General features: G+C 46.9%; 1 protein-coding gene across 7 annotated transcripts; it reads left to right on the forward strand.

Moving 5' to 3' along the window:
* The first annotated feature begins 4960 nt into the window (after nt 1-4960).
* Nucleotides 4961-16391, forward strand: LOC137534860 (zinc finger protein 25-like). 7 transcript variants are annotated; one of them, XM_068256537.1, is made up of 5 exons: nt 4961-5000; nt 9136-9256; nt 9380-9477; nt 9587-9870; nt 13810-16391. In XM_068256537.1, exons 4-5 carry the CDS (start codon nt 9822-9824, stop codon nt 14697-14699), a joined length of 939 nt encoding a protein of 312 aa, XP_068112638.1. In that variant the 5' UTR covers nt 4961-5000; nt 9136-9256; nt 9380-9477; nt 9587-9821; the 3' UTR covers nt 14700-16391. The 7 variants fall into 7 exon arrangements, with proteins under 7 accessions (XP_068112638.1, XP_068112643.1, XP_068112641.1 ...); XM_068256542.1 differs by having other exon boundaries at nt 9587-9771; XM_068256540.1 differs by having other exon boundaries at nt 4975-5022; nt 9548-9870.
* Nucleotides 16392-22960: the final 6569 nt, after the last annotated feature.

Raw genomic sequence — 22960 nt, forward strand, 5'->3', positions numbered from 1 at the left:
CGGCCCTGCAGCGAGGCCTTAAAGCTGCATTGGCCTATTTAGTAAAAAATGGCCTGGTCACTGGGGGGGGGAGGGGGGGGGGTGTTTAAGCCCATGGTCCTTAAGTGGTTAAACTCACAAATTGTATTTTCTTATCCATCCTGGTTATTACAACATTTATTGCGGACCTTATTCAGACATGCGATTTTTCATGCATCACTGAAACCTGGATTGATGCCAATGCGGGACCCACATTGGAAGCAACCATCCCATACAATTACTCAGTCCTAAGTGAGGGAAGACGAGACCGCAGAGGAGGGGGTGTAGCAATTTGTGGCAAAACAACTCTGCAGCTCAGGGCCCTGAATGTTGGCTCAACAAAGTCCTTTGAATGTATAGGTGCCCAGATCTCTGCTGGTAAAGGCTTCAAAATTTTAGTGGTTTATCGTCCCCCCGGAGATGCTGACCCTTTCCTACAGGAATTCCCAGAACTTCTGGCCATGCTGGCTCTGTCTTATCCGAGACGGATCATCCTTGGTGACTTCAACATCCGGGCTAATAACACTCAATCACAAGATGCAAATGAACTAATAAATCTCATGGGTGGACTAGGCTTCACACAAGTTGTAAAATCAGCTACCCACAGAGGAGGGCATACGCTAGACTTACTGTTCCACCTCGGAATGGACATTAGTAACATAACAGTAACCCCAGTGGTGTGGTCAGACCATCACATAATACAGTTTACTATTGAACATCACCCTATCAAGCAGCTCCCTAAAGAAACAATCAAAACCCGTCCCCTGAGTAAATTAACACCGGAGAGGATAACTGCCAACCTGGATTTTACAAATCTGCTCCACAGTCAAATGGACCCAAACTCTCTAGTAACCCAGTACAACAACACGATATATGAAACACTTGACAGTATTGCCCCATGGCGCACCAAATCAGCCACCAAAAAGCAGAAAGCTAATTGGTTTGACAAAACCATCTTGGATCTAAAAAAGAAAGGGCGCAGACTAGAAAGACAGTGGCGTAAATCAGGGACTGGGGAGCACAAATCTAGCCTAGTTCAACACCTCAGACAATACCAACAAGCAATAACCAAGAAAAAATCAGACTTTATCTCACACAAAATATCTACAGCCAACAACAGAGCTGCTCAACTCTTCCACACAGTGGAATCACTCTGCAATCCTTCCTGCCTAAAAGCCCCAACCACATAATCCAGGGAAAGGTGTGAAGAATTCTCTGCCTTCTTCACAAACAAGGTGTCTACCATCCGTGCCAGCATTACACCAACTACATCAATTGACCACTGGACTTTGCATCTGCCTACTACCGTACCACCATGGCAAGTCTTTGACACTCTGAGTGTAGAAGATTTTGGAATTCTCATTCAAAGTCTCCGCCCCACTACCTGCGACCTGGATCCTGGCCCAACTGGATCCTTAATGCAGTGCCCAGCGCTGTTCAGGCCAGCACTTCACAAAATCACTCAGTGCTCCTTGCAAAGTGGACTTTTCCCAGAAGAACTAAAGAAAGCAATCATAAACCCCCCCCTGAAGAAACCATCACTAGATCCTGATTCTGTAACCAACTACAGACCTGTGGCGAACTTACCATTCCTATTAAAAGTTATCGAGAAAGCAGTCGCCAACCAGCTAGAAGCCAGGCTTACAGATAACAACATCTTTGATACTTTTCAGTCAGGATTCAGGAAAAGGCACAGCACTGAAACAGCATTAGTCCGAGTAATGAATGATCTACTTACTGCAAGGGACAAGGGTGATTGCTCAATTCTGATTCTTCTTGACTTGTCAGCAGCATTTGATACTGTGGATCATGAAATACTAATCCAGAGACTGAAGAATTACTGTGGTCTAAGGGGTACTGTTCTTAGCTGGTTTCAGACCTTCCTATCTGGCAGGACACAGCAAGTATGTCTGGGCACACACTACTCTAATCCAGTGCCACTTGCCTATGGAGTTCCACAGGGTTCTGTATTATCACCATTACTCTTTGCAGTCTACATGCTCCCACTGGGCAAAATAATCCGGAACTATGGTTTAGGATACCATTGTTATGCAGATGACACACAACTGTATCTGTCCTTCAAGCCTGGCACCCAAGACCCATCAGCATCCATAAATGCGTGTCTAGTGGATTTACAAAATTGGATGAACACCAGCTGGCTGAGGCTGAACTCTGACAAAACAGAGGTGTTGGTGGTAGGTGGTCCACACATGATGGATAAAGTTCAAAACGCTCACCACCTCAAACTAGCAATTGGGGGAGATACTGTACAGTATAAAGACTCTGTGCGAAACCTTGGGGTGATCCTGGATGGAAATCTAAAACTCAGACAGCAGGTATCAGCTGTCGTCAAGTCTTCCTTCTTCCATCTAAGAAATATAGCGAAAATCAAACACCTTATCCCAGCTGAAGACCTACCTGCCCTGGTTCACGCATTTGTATCCTCCCGCCTAGACTACTGCAACGCCCTGTTAATCAGCTCTACAGATAAGGTTCTGCGCCCCTTACAGCTAGTGTTGGGCGAACACCTGGATGTTCGGGTTCGGGCCGAACAGGCCGAACATGGGCCAGATGTTCGGCATGTTCGGCCCGAACGCCGAACTCAATGGGAGTCAATGGGACCCCCGAACATGCCCATTTTGGGGGCCCCATGGGGTCGCAGGCATAAGGGGGGAGCATGCCCCGGTCGCGGGGGGGGGTCGGAAATTCCCCCCACCCCCTCCGCTAGCGCTCCCCCCTCTGCCCGCTTCCCCATACAAAAAGTTTGAAACAAGTTCAATAGTACCTGGGCTGGTGGCACTGGCTGGCAGTGGAGTGAGGAGGAGGAGGAGTCCGAGTAGCAGAGTGACGTTGAGGCCGGGCAGCGAGCGGTTCAGCGCTAGTACCCTTGTGGTACTTCCGCCCTTTCTCTGACCTCACGTCCTCTGCGTGATGACGCATACGAGGGTACGCGTGATGCGTACCCTCGTATGCAGAGGACGTGAGGTCAGAGAAAGGGCGGAAGTACCACAAGGGTACTAGCGCTGAACCGCCCGCTGCCCGGCCTCAACGTCACTCTGCTACTCGGACTCCTCCTCCTCCTCACTCCACTGCCAGCCAGTGCCACCAGCCCAGGTACTATTGAACTTGTTTCAAACTTTTTGTATGGGGAAGCGGGCAGAGGGGGGAGCGCTAGCGGAGGGGGTGGGGGGAATTTCCGACCCCCCCGCGATCGGGGCATGCTCCCCCCTTATGCCTGCGACCCCATGGGGGGCAGTATTCGGCCGAACAGGGCCCTGTTCGGCCGAACAGGGGCCCTGTTCGGCCATGCATTCAGTAGTTCGGCGAACCCCGAACAGTTTGGCCGAACACCACCAGGTGTTCGGCCGAACTCGAACATCACCCGAACAGGGTGATGTTCTGCAGAACCCGAACAGTGGCGAACACTGTTCGCCCAACACTACTTACAGCTAGTACAGAATGCTGCAGCCAGACTCCTAGCCAATGCCCCCCGCAGCTCACACATCACCCCAGTACTGCACACTCTTCACTGGTTGCCAGTAAAATGGAGAATCAATTTTAAGATCTGCCTGCTGACATTCAAGGCTCTACACCACATGGGACCCAAATACATAGCGGATCTATTGGAACTTTATGCCCCTCCACGCACCCTCCGCTCTGCCAACAAGATGAAACTGGTTATTCCCAGGATACACTTAACATTTGGTGCTCGGGCCTTTTCCTATGCAGCCCCTACTCTATGGAACTCACTTCCACAATCAGTACGAGAGGCTCCTTCTCTGGACAGCTTTAAAAAAAGGCTAAAAACTCACCTCTTTTCCCTAGCCTTTGAGACTGCATAATGCAGGGTCACAGCGCTTTGAGTCCCCAGGGAGAAAAGCGCTATATAAATATTATTGTTATTGTTATTATGTTCCTAGTACAATGGTGTAGTGTAGTGTAGGTATGGTGACAATATTGTTTTCGGAAATAAAGGTGTCTCTTTTCTGGTTTTTGATTTTTGCTTTCTCATTGTACACTATTGAGGATTACAAGATCGTATTTGTAAAAAGAATAGTAATATACCCTCATGGCATATTTGTTTAAAAATCCATGTTCTTATTGTAGCAATTGATAGACCTGAACTGGAACTCCTAAGACCAGTGAAAAAAAAAAAAAGAAATGAAAGGGTGCAGTTTCCTTATTTTCCACAAGATGGCGATCTCCAATTACCAGCGTGGAACGCATGGACAGGAACTAATGGAACATATGAGGCCCGGTTCACATTAGCGGTGGCTATCCGGAATAGCCGTGCCGGAGCCGCACCGCATGCTGGCCGGACGAAACGGACGCACGGCATAGCAATGTAAGTCTATGCCAGGGTTCACATGTGTCCGTTTCGTCCGGACCGGAGCCGGACCGGATCCGGACTCCGGTGTCCGTTCCAACATGCGCTATTTTTTGGTCCGGCTCCTCCGGCAGCCGTATCCGGGGCGGAGCCGGACTGCACCATCCGGCCAATGGAAACCAATGAGAACCGGAGAGCGCACAACACACTGGCAAAAAATCCGGATGTTCTACCCCACTTCCTATGAGGATTGTTGCGGCGATATTGTATCGGGGACACATGGGCAACCATTTTGGAGTGGAGCAGCACGAGCTGGAGATGTTGGCAGCATGTTGGAGGTGGAGGTGAGTGCTAAACAGCGGAGGGCCTGATTCCACAGGTCCCCCTTCTGCTGACCTCCCAGACCCCAACATTTTTTTTTGTTTTTATACAGGTTGTTATCTCTTTAAGAATCCGGATCCGGACCGCAACCGTGTTCATACCGCACGGAAACCGTATGCAACCGGACCGGATCCGGACAGGAACCGTACGGTTCAGGTCCGATCCGGCTCCGGTGCGGTCCGGACATCCGGTGCGGTTTTTGCAAAACCGCAAGTGTGAACCGGGCCTGAGACAGGATAGGTGAGGTAGGAGGAAGTTGAAGGGAGACATTATTGTGAGTGGCGAGACGGTAACTAGTAAGATAACAATATTATGTTATATATTATATTTATTATATTATTTATTTATGAATGCAGTTTATCTATGCGGCAAGCTAGGCAATGGGTGGTATGTCATAGAGCATGATGCATGTTGGGTTATGTTTGCTGGCTATAGAAGGACATCAGTGGAGGGAGATAGTTTAGGAGATACGTTTGAAAGACATAAAAATGTAGAAAGGTAAGGAGGATTCTGGGTGGTCACATAACTTCACTCTGATGGCTGGTATATGTATTTCCTTTTAAACAAAACTGGTTGCCTGGATGTCCTACGGTAGGCTGACCATGCGTCCTCTTTTGCCCGGACAGGTCCACTTTTTCAGACCTGCCCGGGCTGTCCTACCGGATTTCTGAAATGTCCAGTGAAGTAAAGAGAGCCGAACACACTTGCAGAGATCCATTGGGCTGAGATGAGCCGAACACTGCGAGCCAGCGACATAAGAACCGCTTGCAGAGATCCACTGAGGCTGAGATGAGCCGAATACTGCAAGCCCAAGCAGCAGAAGAACCGCTTGCAGAGAATCTCTGCAAGCGGTTCTTCTGCTGCTTGGGCTCGCAGTATTCGGCTCATCTCAGCCTCAGTGGATCTCTGCAAGCTGTTCTTCTGCAGCTTGGGCTGCAGGAGAAGTGAGCTAGGAAGTGCCGACAGCTAGGGGGAGGAGGCGGAAACAAGCCAGCGGCAATAACACACAGGCTGTGTGACTGAAAGCAAGTCATCGGAATGCCGGGGATAAGATAAAGAAGCCTCAGATGGGAGGGGGAGAAGAAAAGTGGACAGCCTGACACAGGACAGAGAGAGGAGGCTGAGATTGGAGGGGGGAGAGGTGAGCTGACAATAGAGGGAGAAGCAGAGTGCAGCCTCAGCCACTACTAGTGTCCTGCATGCTGTGCACTGTGTAGAAACCTCCAAGCCCTTGCCAGCCACAGTACTTCAACACAAGCTGGACACTTGTTAGACACCCTGTATACATGCTTGTTATATGCTATTAAACCTGTAATGTCTTAAAAAAAAAAGTCCCTTTGTCTCCTGTTGCAGCCAAGTTTTATTCTCGCAAGTCGATGTCCCTGGCCATGCGCATCTACGTTTGCGTTCCCTTCTCCATGAGTGTCCTGCGCGGGTGCAGTGCAAGGTTTTCTCGTACTGTGCAGGATGCTCTTGGTGATGGGAGTGCGAATGAGGACGTTTGTGTGGCCAGGGGCAGTGGACAATGACTTGCAAGTCCGGAAGAACAAAACTTAGCTGCGGCGGGGGACTGGTGGATCGTTCAGAGACGGTGTGTGCCCACGGAGGCTGCAGGGGGCTGGCAGAAGCTCCAGGTAAGTGAAACTTTTTTTAAAGACATTACAGGTTTCCTTTAAAGGAATTCTGAGATGTTTAATAGTTTTGTTTTCGTACTTACCTGGGGCTTCCACCAGCTCCATGAGGTGCGTGGACTCCCTTGCCTTCCTCTCCAGCCACTCTGTTATCTTATTATCCCCTCCAATAATCTGTCCAGTCGCACTCTTTGCGTTGGTGACTTGGTCAGAGGAGAACGAGGGAGGTATATTTAGGCAGCCGCACGCAGCATGGGGGAAAGAGCATTTTGTGGGGAAATGTGCTGCCAATCTCATTGCATTTGTCTGGAAATGTGCTGCCAATCTCATTGCATTTGTGGAGAAATGGGCTGCCAATAAGATTGCATTTGTGGAGAAATGGGCTGCCAATAAGATTGCATTTGTGGGGAAATGTGCTGCCAATAAGATTGCATTTGTGGGGAAATGTGCTGCCAATCTTATTGCATTTGTGGGGAAATATGCTGCCAATCTCATTGCATTTTGTGGGGAAATATTCTGCGAATCTGATTGCATTTTGTGGTCGGCCGGCCTGCGCCATGTGATCTGGAAAAAAAAAACGACCCTCCATGCCTGCGAAGTTGGACAGCACACTGCTTAGGTCTTGTATATTTGGCCCCACCCATGACCACGCCCACATGCTGTTGTGATCGTCCTCTTTTTTTGGAAATCAAAATATGGTCACCCTATCCTACGGATGCTCTGCCTCTAACTTAGCCCTAGACCCTGAACAAGAATGCATCACATTTCTCTCTGAAGACCGACTTCATTTGCGAGCTGCATGATTTTTTTCAGGTGTGTGATCCAGATACTGCTGCAGCCAAAGAGATCAGCAGGGCTGCCGGGCAACTGGAATGGTTTATTAGGCAATAAATATGGCTCCATATCCTTCTCAGTTCAGGTGTCCTTTAATAAAACACACACCTGACCAGACAAGTGAGTAGGATTCTAGGTCAGACACCTGTCACCCAAACATTTGTCAAGGTACAAGCTTAGGCAGAAAAAAAAGTGCCTTAAAGTAAACCTGTGAGGAAACCATTCTTTTCTAGGGGGTACTCACCTTGGCAGGGGGAAGCCTTGGCATCCAAGAGGCTTCACCCGTCGTCCTTCGTAAACCGCTTCCATTGCTAGGACCCCCAGATAAAGGTAAACAAAAACCAAAAACAATCCCTGTCAGCACTCCCCTCAGGCTCCAGCACAAATAGCCGAGCCCGATCAGGTCTACTCTGCTGCGTAGTTGCGAGGTGTCTGCACTTGCACAGTAGAGCGGACCCGATTGGGCTTGGCTATTTCCGCCAGAGCACATCAGAAAGCCACTACTGCGCCTACGCGCACCTCTGACAAGCCCTTGTTAGCAGATCTTCAGGGCTGCCAGCACTGGATCCCCTCTGGTGAGTAGGATGGGAGAAGCTTCCTTAGGATCCAGAGGCTTCTCCTCCTGAGGTAAAAACCCCATAGGGGCAGTTTTTTTTTCTCTTCAGGTACACTTTAACATCAGTTGCTAGTGTGTAGGGATGGTCAGAAATGCCAATTTTCAATCCCACTTAATTGTCGATTACCGAAAATCCGGATTCTGCGAAAATCCACATTTCTGATACCGATTACCAATTTCCACAGAAAAGGTTTTTTAATGTCATTTTTGTTAATAAAGTTATGGAATTTAGAAAAAATGTTTTGCAGAATCCGTTTTATGTTGTGGATGTTCGCTGTTATGCGGACATCCTTCATACACTACAGAATTCTCTGATTGGCCAAATACTTCAGTGTCAGAAGCATTGGATCAAGCCAAAGCTTTGGAAATTTGAATACCACATAGATTTTAGACCAATCACTAGATTTGGTAAAACTGATTTCCGAGGTTAACTACTGCATTCTCCAGTTTGTTTAATACTATTGAGTATTTCAGAGTCCTCTGACTGGCCTAAAATTGTCGATTTTTAGGCCAATTGCAACACTCGAAATTCAGAAAAACTCAGTAGTGTTGGACCAATCAGAGATTGTGGTAGTTTACTGCGGAAATTGGAATAACACGCAAATTTTAGACCAATCACAAGACTCATATACTACCACATTTTACGAGTCTTGCAATTGGTCTAAAATTTCTGCAGTATTTCAATTACCACAGAAGAATTCTGCAGCCTCTGGTTGGTCCAAATCTGTGGGCCAGGCTAAAATTAGGTTAGGCTAAAATTTCTGTGGTTAAGCTAAAATTTCACACACACAGAGGCTGGGTGTGCATATAATGCCCACCCATGTTGCTATACTGTCTCCCCCCTGCGCTCTGCTGTCACCCATAAATCACACATCGCTAGTCGGCTGTTTACCTCTTGATGTGTCAGTCTCCCCGCTCCTCCGCCTCCTCTATGTCGCTGCTCCCTGCCTGCGGCCCTTCCCTCCCCGCTGATTGGAGGGAAGGGACGCAGGCGGGGAGTGGAGATATAGAGGAGGCGGGGGAGCGGCGAGACTGACAAATCAAGAGGTAAACAGCCGGCTAGAGATGTCGCTAGCACGGCTTTGATTTATGGGGGCACAGCAGAATGAAGGGGAGGCACTGTATAGCAACAGAGGCGGGGCATTATATGCACACACAGCCTCTGTGTGCTAATAGGATTCTTCAAACCCACCTCGGGTTCTCTTTAAAAAAAATCTCTACCCAGAGAGGTTAGACGGACTGTTTTATTGTCTTATCTTTTTTATTATTTTACATTATAAAGTTTTGAAAATGTGCCTGGATAGTGACTGTACCATTATGTGTGTCAGGTCCCTATAAGGTGTCGGGATGTCCTTGTTTATTTCTCTATGGAGGGGCATTATATAGAAGGACACAATGACCTCCACAAGGACACTATGATGGAGAATCCGCAGATCCTCACATCACACGGTAAGAGGAGACTTTCATTTCTTGTAAAGGAGAGAGCAGTGTGGAGAGTTCACCTAGATCCCTCATCATTTAATAAACACATATAGAGAATGCATTCAGTCAGTGTGTGTGTGTTTCCTACAGATGGATGTAGTAACAGAAACCCAACAGAGAGATGTACAGGACCTCTTTATTTCCAGGGTTGTCCACCGAAAGATCCCACCATCCCCCACCATTATCAGGTTGGTGGAATTGAGGGTCACAAATTTGACTCTAAACCAAAACAGTTGTATTATTCTGTGTTTTTATTAGCTTAAATATATATTTTTTGCTTCCATGCTGTGGATTTAGGATGCAGAACAAAAAGTTAAAGTTAAACAGGAAGAAGAAGAGACATATGTGAGGGGTAATCAGCAGTCTATCCATGAAGGTGATATTATGAAGACCATTAAAGAGGAGATGTTTGTGAAAGCTGACCTGCTGTCTATGGAGGAGGGTGACACAATTAGGACAACTAAAAAGGAGGAAGAAGAAATGTATGTGAGGAGTGATCAGCAATCTATGGAGGAGGGTGGAGGGTGACACGATGGGGAAAATCAAAGAGGAAGAATTTTGTCAAAGGATCATAAGCACAAGTGAGAAATTCTAATACTGAACTGTTAATAGATAGACGTTACTGTGTGTCCTTCTTGGACTGTAATTCTTCTTAAAGTGAATGGGAACCGCATTTAAAAAAAAAATGAAGCAAATACTTACCTAAGGAGAGGGAAGGCTCTGGGTTGTATAGAGCCTTCCGTCTCCTCTCTCGGTGCTCCCTATCCTGTGCTGGCCCCCCCCCCATTTTAATCCCCCACCAAAAGGGTATTTGAAAGTCTTCGGGAGCCGTGTCCTCCCTAAGACGTGAGCGTGCAAGGGAGCGTGCTTGTGCAGGCGCAGTACAGGGCCGCCCTTCTTCAGAAGCACTCGGGCTCCCTGAAGACTTCTGAAGCCTCCTTCGGCCGGTTAAAGCAGTATTTGACTAAATCAGTCATACTGCTACCGGGCGAGCCTGCACTGGAACGAGGGGACCAGGAGAGGAGCCGGAAGGCTCTATAGGACCCAGAGCCTTCCCTCTCCTTGGGTAAGTATCTGTCTCATTTTTTTAAATGCGGTTCCCATTCACTTTAAAGGGAACCTTAAGTGAGAAGGATATGGAGGCTGGCATATTCATTTCCCTTTAAATAATACCAGTATCTGGCAGTTCTACTGATGCTCTGACTCGAACTCTTTTAGCCATAGACCCTGAACAAGCATCCAGATCAGATGTGTGTGCCAAGATTAGCCATATGCTAATGGTGTGTGATTCAGACACTACTGATGCCAAAATTATCACGAGGACTGCCAGACAACTGGTATTGTTTAAAAGCAAATACCGTATTTTTTGGCATATAAGGTGTTCCAATATATAAGTCACACCTAGGTTTAGAGGGCACAACAAGCAAGGGGAAAAAACTATACTAAATCTGGAGCATCCATGGTCCAGGACCATCTTCTACATGTTCTCCCCCAATTATTATTTCTCGTGCTGTCCCCAGTATGACCCCTTCTGCCCCCCTTGTGTCCTGTTCTGTTCCCATGTTCTCCCTTCTGTCCCCAGTGTGTCCGCCTCTGTTCCCCGTGTATACCTAGGAGAAGCGGCAGCTTGGATAACTTAATCAATGGCTCCAGCGGCGATCACAGAACACATCAGCAGAAACCAGCACAAGGGTAGCTGTTCAGGAGAGGAGAGGTCTGTATTGGCCGCTGGAGCCGTTGATTAGGTGAGCCAAGCTGCCACATCTCCTAGTTATGCGCAGGGGAAAAGGAGGACTCACAGGAAAAAAATATGGTAGCCTCCATATACCTCTCACTACAGTTGTCCTTTAAAGGGAAAATCCGCGCAAAAAAAAAAAAAAAAAAAACTCCACCTACCTGGGGCTTCTTCCAGCCCCTGTCAGTCGATCTGTGCCCTCGCCCCAGCTCCTCTCACTCCCGGCGTCCTACGCTGAAGAAGCCAACCTCGCCATGTCGGCTTCTGGGATGGCTTTATGTGCGCTCCACGGCGCAGTTCACGTGGTGTACGTGACGTCATTGGGTCTCTACTAAGCAGGCGCAGTAGCTCTGCGCCTGCACAGTAGAGACTCAATGACGTCACGTACACCACGTGAACCGCGCCGTGGAGCGCACATGAAGCCGACTTGGTGTGGTCGGCTTCTTCAGCGCAGGACGCCGGGAGTGAGAGGAGCTGCGGCAAGGGCACAGACCGACTGACAGGGGCTGGAAGTGGAGTTTTGTTTTGTTTTTTTCCCCGGATCTTCCCTTTAAAGGAGCGGGCCTTGCTACATAAACAACATGCGTAACTAAGGAAGGCATGCTACGCTGCACGACTGTGTAGCATGCCTTCCTGAATTCAGCTTGCGGTGCTGTCATGTTGCTTGGGTTGCTGCATCAGCACAACACAGAAGGAGGAATAGATATGCTTAGTAGGGTGAACGATGTTTTTAGCAGCTACTATTTCTTTATATTCTCAGCAAATGCGAAGATTCAGATTCAGCTCAGCGGTATACTATGTTAAGCAACCTGTCCGAGTTATTCGCTACAAAGAACAAATGAAGCACAGTCATGCTGGGATGTTTGACTACATGTAGTAATAGAATGGTTGGATTATGTTATATATGAGTGTTATTACATTTTAATATGCAGAAGTCCTTTTTACTTCCTTTTTGTATTTTTCTCCTTTAAAATAAATGCAGTCTTTGGAAGGCAAGAAAGACATTTCAAGTGAAACAGTAAAGGCCTATACGCACGTTTAATTACAGAAAACCTGTAACAACAAAAAGTTCCCCTGGGGGGTACTCACCTCAGTAGGGGGGAAGCTTCCGGATCCTATAGAGGCTTCCCTGTCCTCCTGTGTCCCACGGCGGTCTCGCTGTGCTCCCCGAACAGCGGGGATGTAAATATTTACCTTTCCGGCTCCAGCGTAGGTGCAGTATCAGCTCTGCGCTCGGAGATAGGCAGAAATAGCCGATCAGTGTCGGGCCGCTCTACTGCACAGGCGCAAGCCTCCTGCCCCTGCGTAGTAGAGCGGACCCGACAGAGATCGGCCATTTCCACCTATCTCCGTGCTGAGAGCCGCAACAGCGCCCCCGCTGGAGCCAGGAAAGTAAATAAATGTAGCTTGTTGAGCCTGGATTGCCGGAGACTTCGAGGGAGCCAGTGCTGGATTGCCTGCAGCTACAGCGGAGGGGGAAGCCTCATTGGAACCCTGAGGCTTCCCCCTACCGAGGTGAGTACCCCCCAGGGGAACTTTTTTTTTTGTTACAGGTTCCCTTTAAAGGACCACTATTGCGAAAATTGTCAAATTTAAAATACATGTAAACACATACAAATAAGAAGTATATATGTTCCAGGGTAAAATGAGCCATACATTACTTTTTTCTTATCTTGCTGTCACTTTCAGTAGGTAGTAGAAATCTGACAGAACCAACAGATTTTGGACTAGGCCTTCTCTTCCTGGGGGATTCTCGGGGTTTTCTTTATTTTCAAAAGCACTTGAAAAGCAGTTGCTTCTCCAACAGCTAAAAAAGTGTGCAGCGAGCATGGAGACTAGTCAGCATCTTTATATAAATCTTTTTTAAGGAGTATCGCTATAAAAAATTAAGACCATGCTGAGAATCCCCCATGAAGAGGTGGACTAGACCAGTGATCTGCAAACTTGGCTCTCCAGCTGTTAAGGAACTACAAGTCCCACAATTCATTGCGGGAGTCTAACAGCCACAGCCACAGTCATGATTCATAAAGGCAAATGCATTGTGGGACTTGTAGTTCCTTAAGAGCTGGAGAGCCAAGTTTGCAAATCACTGGACTAGACCAAAACCTGTTGGCTCTGTCAGATTTTTACTACCTACTGTGACAGCAAGAGAAAAGTAATTTATGGCTTACCTTAATGTGGAAGAAACATACTTCTTATTTGTATATGTTTACATGTATTTTACATTTTACAATTTTCCGCAGTAGTGGTCCTTTAATGGGGCCCACATAGGGGCGGAGCCACGCAGGTGTGACATTGCAGGAAGGAAGGGGAGGAGTGGGAGAAAACAATGCTATCGCCCTTCACGTGGCTGAAGTGATTCACCAGGACAGAGCGCTGGCCAAGCGGTCAGGGGGCAGCGGGGACTGCCAAGCACGGCAGAGGCAGTCATTGTCGGTCACCTGGATTGAGTTTCATCTGGCGTGTTTATGGAGCTTAAGTTTCTTCATAGCCCAAAGTTTTGGACAATGTTGAATGGTGCTAGAACCCTATTTGTTGTTTACAACTGCCCCTGTTAGTGAAATTTGCCCCACTTCCTGTCCATGGGATGAAATTGGGACCTCCTATCACCTCTCTCATTCTAATGATCCCTCTGGTCCCGAGAACACGAAATGAGAGATAGCAATAGATATTGAACAGGTTTTGTTTTTCCCAAAAGCGTTTTCATTTTATTATCATATCCATTATTTTTTGTGTTTGGATAATTTTACACTTTTCAAATTAATTCCAACTTTTTCTCCTGCAGGGGGACAAGATATTGGGGGCACGTCAGATGGACACCTTGTGTCACCCTCAGACGATACAGAGGATTCCTTTCAATCACAGACTGCTATACATACGCATAATGAGGGGTTTCCATGTCCTAAATGTGGTAAATGTTTTGCTTCAAAGATCTATCTTGGCAAGCACCAGAAGAGACACTCCCTGTGCGCCACAATTTCATGCCCAGAGTGCCCAAGACTCTTTAAGACAAAAATAGATCTGATTAGGCACCGGAGAGTCCACACTGGTGAGAAGCCCTTTTGCTGCCTCATGTGCGGAAAGTTATTTGCACAGCTACCAGGACTCAATGCCCATTTGAAAAGCCATATGGGCGAGAAGCCCTTCCCATGCACAGAGTGTGGGAAATGCTTCCCAGAGAAACAATACCTAGTCATCCACCAGCGCACGCACACCGGTGAGCGTCCTTTTCCCTGCCTGGAGTGCGGGAAATACTTCGCCCAGAAGTCCCATCTCCGCACACACCAGAGAATTCATACAGGCAGACGACCCTTTTCCTGTTCAGAGTGTGGGAAATCCTTCTTTGAGAAAGCACACCTTCAAAAGCACCGGAGGACTCACACTGGGGAGCGTCCTTTTTCCTGTTCAGAGTGTGGGAAATGTTTCACACAGAGGGCATCTCTCCTAGAACACAAAAAGCATCACACAGACGAGCGTCCATTTTCCTGTTCTGAGTGTGGGAAATGCTTTAGCCTGAGAGGGGACCTCCTAAAGCATCAGAGGCGACACACCCTTGAACGTCCTTTTTCATGCTCGGGGTGCGAGAAACGTTTTAGCGTGAAAGTGGACCTGCTGGCGCACCAGAAAGTTCACAAAGCCTGGGAAAGCTCAACTGTGCAAAGCACCACTGATTGAAAACAGTGTAGTGCAGAAAAACAGATGCCTGTATGCTGTTTATATTTGTTGTTCTGCAGTATAGGAAAGATTATTGTGCTTTTTCTGAGGCACATTATACTCTATAGGGACCATATAAGTAAGTAATGCAAATATTGCAAAAGACATCTGCATAGAAGCCTTCAGTAATACCAGTTGCCTGACTGTCCTGCTGATTCTCTGCCTCTAATACTATTAGCCATAGATCCTGAAGAAGCATGCAGCAGATCAGGTGTTTCTGACATTATTGTCAGATCTGGCAAGATTAGCTGCATGCTTGTTTCTGGTGAGATTCAGACACTACTGCAGCCAAATAGACCAGCAGGGCTGCCAGGCAACTGGTATTGTTTAAAAGGAAATTAATATTGTAGCCTCCATATCCGTCTCATAACAGTTGTCCTTTAAAGAAAGGGTGTTTCTGCTGCAGATTTGTGGTTCCTTTAGCTGCCCTTGCACTGATCAATTTACCCTGGCAGATTTGATCACTGTAATCGAATTTGCAGTCTGATGCCTCAGCATGGTCACCCTGTTGTAATTTTGGTTGATTTTTCAGCCAAATTTGCTCAAAATTATTGATCGACCAGGATGGAATTATTCATCGACCAGGATGGAAGATCTAGCTCAAAAATGGGTAGGGGAGCATCAGACAGCCCCCCTCCCCCCCCGGTCTCCTCTTAAGATAATATTGCTCCCCGTGCCTCTGTGGAGTACTCCCGACATCAGAGCAAGCTCACCTGTCCAGCCTAAGCACTCCCTCCAGTCTATGTCCTTCCATCTTCATCCTTGCCGGCGCCCATTTTCCGGGACCTGGTGGCATGTTACATGACAGCGTACATGCAGCCGGGTTACAGAGAGCAGGTGCCAGGGAAATGAAGACACAGACTGGAGGGAGCACATCGGCCAGAAAGGAATGGGTAAGTGTGCTCTGATGACGCGAGTACCCTGATGGGGCACCAGGGGAGCAATATTAGCTTGAGGGGAGACTGTCTCTGGGGCCTGAAGAGACAATACAATGCAGGGGAACAAAGAGACCAACTAGTGGTTCCATAGATTTTTACAGATTCTATGCCAAAATCCATTCAAATTCTATGTGTAGTGTGTGGCAATAATAGACACCTCTCTGATTAGATTCTGATCTAAGAGATATCTATTTTCTGGCCACATCTGGTGCGCATCTATAAGAAGATGGGCACCTTTTATCATTTTTTGCTGCAGATGTGTAACTCCTTTATCTCGTTCTCTGGTGTGGGAACCCCGTACATTACAAGAAAATGCTATTAAAAGATACCCAGCTCTGTGGTACAATTGGAATACATAGTTACTCAGCGGTTCATGCACGATATGTGCATGATATGCATTACCGTAGTAACGGTCATGTTAATCATGTACTACGGTCCAAGCTAATTGCATTACATGCAGTACACTGCTGGAGGTAGCAGCGGTAATATTGCCATGCATTACCTGTGGGCAGCAATATTACTGGCAGATATTGCATCAACCCCATAGTTAGTTGGGTTGAAAAAAATACATTCTATCGAGTTATTAGCAATAACCTATTTGATAAGAAAACCCTGGACTTTCCTATTTGACTGTTCAGCAGATAATTAACATTATGATGTATTTATACAGCACTTGTTGCACTGCTTGTTATGATTAAATCATATTTTACTCTGAGCATCTTCTTATGAGTAGAACAAATAGGGGATTCAATGGCCTCAGTGAAATAACAAGTCTTTATTCACTGGTGCTCTCTTAAGGTGGCCATACATCTAGAGATTATGCGGCCGATAGACCATCTCATTAGATAATTATTATCGAATTGGATGAAAATCGGTATTGCAACAAGCATGCCCAATTGTCGATTCGACTGATCTCGGGCCAAAATCAGTTAAATGTGTAGATCAAGCAAGCTGGAAAATCTCAGGCCAACATGGTCGATCAGGTGTGTGGCGGTAACAGTGTGCGATATTGGGATCGTGCATTAAAATCATTCACCTGGCCAGTCGCTGCAAGTCCAGCTACTACTTCCTCATTTGCGTCCCACAGGGCTGCTGCACTGGTGTGTGTGACATCACACACATGCTATGCATTGGATGCCAATAAGGAAGAAGAAGCAGCTACAACCGGCAGGTGAGAGATTTTAATGCACATGCGTAAGGGGGAGGGGCACATTAACATTTGGGGGGATAGCGACAGAGGTGGGGAGGTCACAAGACCAATTCCTGATAGATTACATGCTGACTTCGGTTGGGAATCGGCCTGCGGTGTATGGTCAGCCAACAGATCTCTCCTGGATCAGATAAGATCAGAGAAACATCTGTCTCTTGGTCGAGCTGCCTTTACATCTGACAACAAGGGTGCTTCACAAAGCTGATGCATGAGATAAATAAAGCGTGATAATTCATGAGATAAACAGAAAGGGGTTTGATGCACTACTTCAGGTCTGTCCAAATGGCCGCATTCGGCCCTCGAGAACTCTTGCTGTGGCCAGTCTCCTTGCTTTGTCACTCTGCTTCTGCCACGCCCACCTCCTTCTCCCCCCCCAAACCCAGGATGTTGCTGCTCCACCACCTCCAGACCAAGACTCCCGTGATCAAGTCCACAGAGATGGACAGCACTGCATTACATGATTTATCTCTCCATGGGCCTGATGCACCACACTGCAGTAAAGATGCTGTGGACAGGGAGCACACGGCACTTCAGTTGCCCCTTAAAGAACAAGCGACACCCATGCTAACCTAGAAATAAAAAACACATATATAAGTAAATAAATGCTACTTCTACTTACATAACAGATGTATTGTGCTATCCACGTACTGATTCCTGTGAATTTTATAAAGGAAAAGCAGAAAATCCTATTTTAGGCAGTGGCCATCTTGCCAAGCTAATGCTGACATCATATCCTCCCTGACTCTTGTTTTCCCCCCTCCCTTCTCTTGCTCATTGTGTATTCATTAGCTGCCCTCCTCCAAGTCCCAGAGTCTTCAGACACTCCCATTGAGGTGTATACTAACAACTGCACTGTTTTTTTTTTATTTACACATCAAATCACTGAGTCACCTCAGCCTTGCTTGTAAACACAAGTAATCAGAGGATGTTTCTGATAAGCAGTTAGGCAGGGAAATAAATGGAAGAGGAGGAATATATTATACAGTAGATTAAAAAAAAAACTAAAAACTCCCAGCATTCAACCCTTTAGGAGCACTGGCCCTAGTGGCAAACAGTGCCAACGTATGTGATAATTACAAACCATAACAGCAGAAAAAGTTTATCAAGTTTTTAATGCAGGATTAGCATCTTTATCACTTAATACACTCAGACCAGTTGCTGTTGAAATTTCATTTTTATGGTGACCATACCGCTTTAAGGAGACATAAATCATGAGCTATTTAAGGAGCCCCTGTATGCAGCCCTGATTGCCCTTACTATCCATGATGAGATAGTCCTTGTTGCTGCCGGGACATATTGGGCTTCAGAGTCACCCGGTCAGGGTAGAACTGCATATGATCTGGATCACATGTAAGCGATTGTAGCTCAGAAACTCGCCGTGCTGAGGCAATTGCCACTAAGAATGTCACCTTTAATGTGAGATTGATGAGGTTACAGTCCTTCAGCGGCTCAAAAGGTGATTTGGCTAAACCCTGAAGTACTAACGGCAGGTCCCATTGTGGATAGTAATTGCGTCTAGGTGGCCTTAGCTTTGTTACTGCCCTTACAGATTGTACTATCAAGGGATGTACTGCCCATTTCCTGTTCGTTAGAGCAGATATAGCAGAGATCTGACTTTTTATGGTTCTTAGTCCGAGACCCATCTCCAGGCCGTTTTGGAGGAACTCTAACATATATGATACTGGTGGATCCATAGGATCGATTTCATTGTGTGACATAAAAGTGGTATATTTATCCCAGACCTTGTGATACGTTCTATTCGTAGAGATCTTCCTTGCCCTTAGCATAGTCTCAGTTACAGCAGTTGAGCATCCTATCTGTGATAGTTTTTCCCTCTCAATTTGCATGCCGTCAAACAGAGTATCTTGGGGTCTGGGTGTAGAATCTGTCCCTGTGTCAACAGGTTCCTGGGACACGGTAACCTGAATGGAGGTTCTACCAGAAGTTCCTGAAGGAGTGGAAACCATGGCCTGCGAGGCCACCAAGGGATCACTATTATCACTGTTGAGTTCTCTCGTTGGATGCGTCTGAGTAGGTGAGCGATGAGAGGCGTTGGGGGAAACACGTACGCTAACCTGCATTCCCACGGTGCAGTTAGTGCATCCCACTGCTGTGCCTGCTCGCAGCGGAATCTGGTTATAAATCTCGGACATTTTGAGTTCTGTGGGGTCGCCATTAAGTTGATCTGTGGCTGTCCCCACCTGCGACAGATCTGTTTGAAGATATCTGGGTTGAGCGCCCACTCGTTGTGGTCTATCCATCCTTGGCTCAGTGTATCCGCTATTACGTTCTGGGTCCCAGGTATGTGTATGGCTGATAATAACGTGAGGTTGTTTTGAGCCCATTTCATGATCGGTGCCACCTCTCTTAGAAGTGTTGCACTGCGGGTGCCCCCCTGATTCCGTACATAGGCGACGGCTGTTGTATTGTCCATTCTCAGGATAACTGAGAGCCTCCTTTGCATATGTCCTCGTAATGTGTCAGCGCCCTCCATGCTGCACGAATCTCCAGAATGTTGGCAGGTATTCCCTGTACAGGTGTCTCCCATTTTCCTTGGACATAATTGTGGTTCAGATGAGCACCCCATCCCCACATACTCGCATCGGTCGTAATGCATATTGGTTCTTGTTCCTGCAACTTGTGGTGCTTTTGTAGGTTGTGAACATTCTGCCTCCAGAGTTTGAGCTCCTGCTTCTTGCAGGGGAAGATTCTTATGGTCTGATCGTAGCTCTTCCCTTTCCATTGGTTTAGGAACACTCTTTGGGATATTCTCATGTTCCATCTGGCCCACTTGACCATGGGGATAGCTGCTACCATCACACCAATCACTCTCATGCATTGCCTCGCGGACATCCATGTCGTACGTTCCGCGTCTGACATCCTGTGAATTGTCGAATGGACTTTTTCCTCTGGTAATCTGATTGCATTGTCTGTTGTGCTGATTTCCGCCCCTAGAAAAATCAGAGTCTGAGTAGGGATTAACTTGCTTTTCTTCCAATTTATCAACCACCCAAAAGACTGCAGGGTGTCTAGCAGAACCTTCCTGTGCTGGAGTAACTTGTCTTTCGATGGTGCGATCAACAAAACGTCGTCTAGATAGTGGTGTGTCCGAAGACCTTGCTCCCTAAGTAATGCAATAACGTTCACCAGAACCTTCGTAAACGTTCTCGGGGCCGTGCATATGCCAAACGGCAACACTCTGAATTGGAAATGGAGGTCTCCTACAGCGAATCGCAGGAATCGTTGGAAGCGACTGTGAACGGGTATATGCAAGTATGCGTCTTTTAAATCGACAGCTAATAGCCATTCTTCTAGGTGAATTGACGGAATTGTCTGAAGTGACTCCATTTTGAATCTGCTTTGTACTATGTGACTGTTCAACGTTCTGAGATCTAGGACTGGGGCCGAAGTTCGCCCGTCTTTTTTGTGACAAAGAATAATGGGGAATACATCCGCCTGAACCTCTCGTCTTGGGGAACCTGAATTATGTCCCTCTTCTCTAACAACTCCTCTACATACATCTGGAGAATTTGTAGTTTGTCTAGGGATGCTGGTATGTTTGTCACAATAAATGAATCACCTGGAGGTTGGCCTTTGAAAGTCCAAGAATGTCCTTCTCATATAGTGTCTGTCACCCACTGGTTGTTAAATTTCTCCACCCACAGTTGAACAAACTTCGCCAACCTGCCCCCTACTGTCTCTCTGTGGGTGGGCAATATCTCAGAAGGACTTTTGATCCTGATTGTTGGGTGTGATACGTTACTTTTTATGTTTGGCCAAAGTTGACTGTGTTCCTTGCCACCTGCGGCGAAAATTCTGAGACGTCTTGTTAGATCTAAAGTCTTTCTGCCTGAACTGAAAAGGTCTCTTGTCCCTGGGCCTTTGTCTCTTTAGTCGCCTATCCTGAGGGAGCAGTCCCAACTTTCCGCCCATGACTCTAGTTATAGCTGTATCTAACTTGCTTCCGAACAGATTCTGGCCGTCAAAACCAATCTTACACCACGTGAGCCGCAAATTCGGGTCCGCCGACCAGGGTTTCAACCACATCGCGCGCTTCGCCGTTACCGAGTGAAGCATAGCGCGACTGGAGCATCTTAACACGTCAAACGCAGCTTCGCCAATAAAGTCGGAAGCAAGTCTAAACTCCCCTAGAGCCGAGAGGATAGTCTTGGTATCAACTCCCGCCTGGACTGCCCCCTCTAGGTTTTCCACCCAAGTTCTGATGGCCTTGGCAACAGAAGTAAGCACTATAGCTGGTCTACAAGCGTTACCCATAGCAATATAGGCTCGTTTCAAATCTTGATCCATTCTTCTATCTAAGGGGTCCCTGAAGGCTACCGAATCCTCAGATGGTAGCGTGACATGTCGTGCCAGTCTACTAACCGATGCATCTACAACGGGTGCTGTGTCCAGCTTCCTAGTAATATCTCCCTCTAACAGATACAATTTTCCAAGCCTATTAGATAATGGTGGTTTCTTGTCTACTTTAGACCATTCCTCCTCAAAAATGCCATTAACCTCGTCCATTACTGGAAAAGATAATATTTTCTTTTTTAGATGTGGATAATATGTCTTAGATTTAGAGGGGGGGCTCCTCCGGTTCCTCCTACCTCACTTCCTGTTGGACCCGGAAGTAGATGCCTGGAGCGCACGGAAGCCTTCTTCCTCTGCCTGGTAGGCTGGGTAGGTGACATGCACTGCACAGAGGGCGTCTAATCCGATCCCTGCGTATCTGCGCGCCATTTTACAGCGCTATACCACATGCGCCCCCTAAAAAGATCAGCCAGAAAACGGGGGGCGACTTCCCCCGGCCTGTCAGCACATTTAGTAGCTATGGCCGGGGCATCGCAGCGGTGGGGAGTACTCGCGCGGAGGGCTGCATAAAAACAGCAGGCAGGCAAAAAAAAAAAAAAAAACCAAGAGAAAAAAGGAGAAAAAAAGTATCAATAAAAGAAAACTCGACTAGTCCCGGCGTAGGACTAGGGATGGTCGGAATGCCAATTTCCGATTCCGCGGTAAATCCGCATTCCGTCATGTACCGATTACCGATTCCGCCTTCCGCTACCAATTTCCGCATTCCAATGCGGAATTTCCGCCGGAAATCGCGGAAATTCCGCCTGACTTTAACATCGATTTTCTCAAAAAATATAAGGTCTTTTTGAAAACTTTTTTTTGCATCTTGTTCAGAAGATTCTGTTTAATAAACCCTACAAATTTGGTGTTTCTAGGACTTACGGTGGCTTTTCTATTAACTGCTAAAGTCGGCGGATTTTTACTGTAATATAAAATGCAGAAAATAGGCAGATGCAGATTTTCTGCATTTTACATTACAGTAAAAATCCACCGACTTTAATGGTTAATAACAAAGCCCCCTTAAGTCCTAGAAACACCAAATTTTCAGGGTTTATTAAACCGAATCTTGTGAACAAGATGCAAAAAAAAGTTTTCAAAAAGACCTTATAGTTTTTGAGAAAATCGATGTTAAAGTCGGGTGGAATTTCCGCGATTTCCGGCGGAAATTTCCGCGATTTGCGGCGGAAATCCGCCTATGGCACTTACATTACCGATTTCCGCATTCCGATGCGGAAATGCAATTTCCGATCGGAATTTCGGAAATTGCATTTCCGCGGAATCCGAATGAGCATCCCTACGTAGGACGGGAAAAAAAAAGCACTGGCTGAGGGGTGGAGTCAAAATTTATAAGGACTGGTCCAGGCAGGGTTAGGGGTGGAGCTAACCCCCGCAGTATGCTGCCATGGATTCTAAAAGAATTTTTTTTCTCTTACAGATCCTCTTTAACCACCTTTGACATGGAGACTAGGGTTTGAATCCTGACTGGAGACAGAACCCCCCCAATGCTCCTGGGTGGCCTGCTGTGTGCCACTTTAGTTTCACACACATACGTGTAATATATATTACCTTTTTAAAACTCTTTCCAATCTGTAGAGATGAAGGATGACTGCTTATAAAGGGCGTAAATAGGGCGAAGCAACCCCTGTGACTGCAGGGGTCCATAAGGTGTGTGGGGGCCCAACTACTTAAAGAAAATCTGTAATGAAAAAACCTCCCCTGGG

The sequence above is a fragment of the Hyperolius riggenbachi genome, chromosome 10 (assembly GCF_040937935.1).
Source record: "Hyperolius riggenbachi isolate aHypRig1 chromosome 10, aHypRig1.pri, whole genome shotgun sequence".
Taxonomy (NCBI): domain Eukaryota; kingdom Metazoa; phylum Chordata; class Amphibia; order Anura; family Hyperoliidae; genus Hyperolius; species Hyperolius riggenbachi.

What these genes read in the sequence shown, in the direction of transcription:
- LOC137534860 (XM_068256537.1), top strand. Translation starts at nt 9,822, where the DNA reads ATGGGGAAAATCAAAGAGGAAGAATTTTGTCAAAGGATCATAAGCACA. An exon ending in TCAAAGGATCATAAGCACAA is followed by an intron (nt 9,871 to 13,809) that starts GTGAGAAATTCT and finishes TTTCTCCTGCAG; the next exon opens with GGGGACAAGATATTGGGGGC.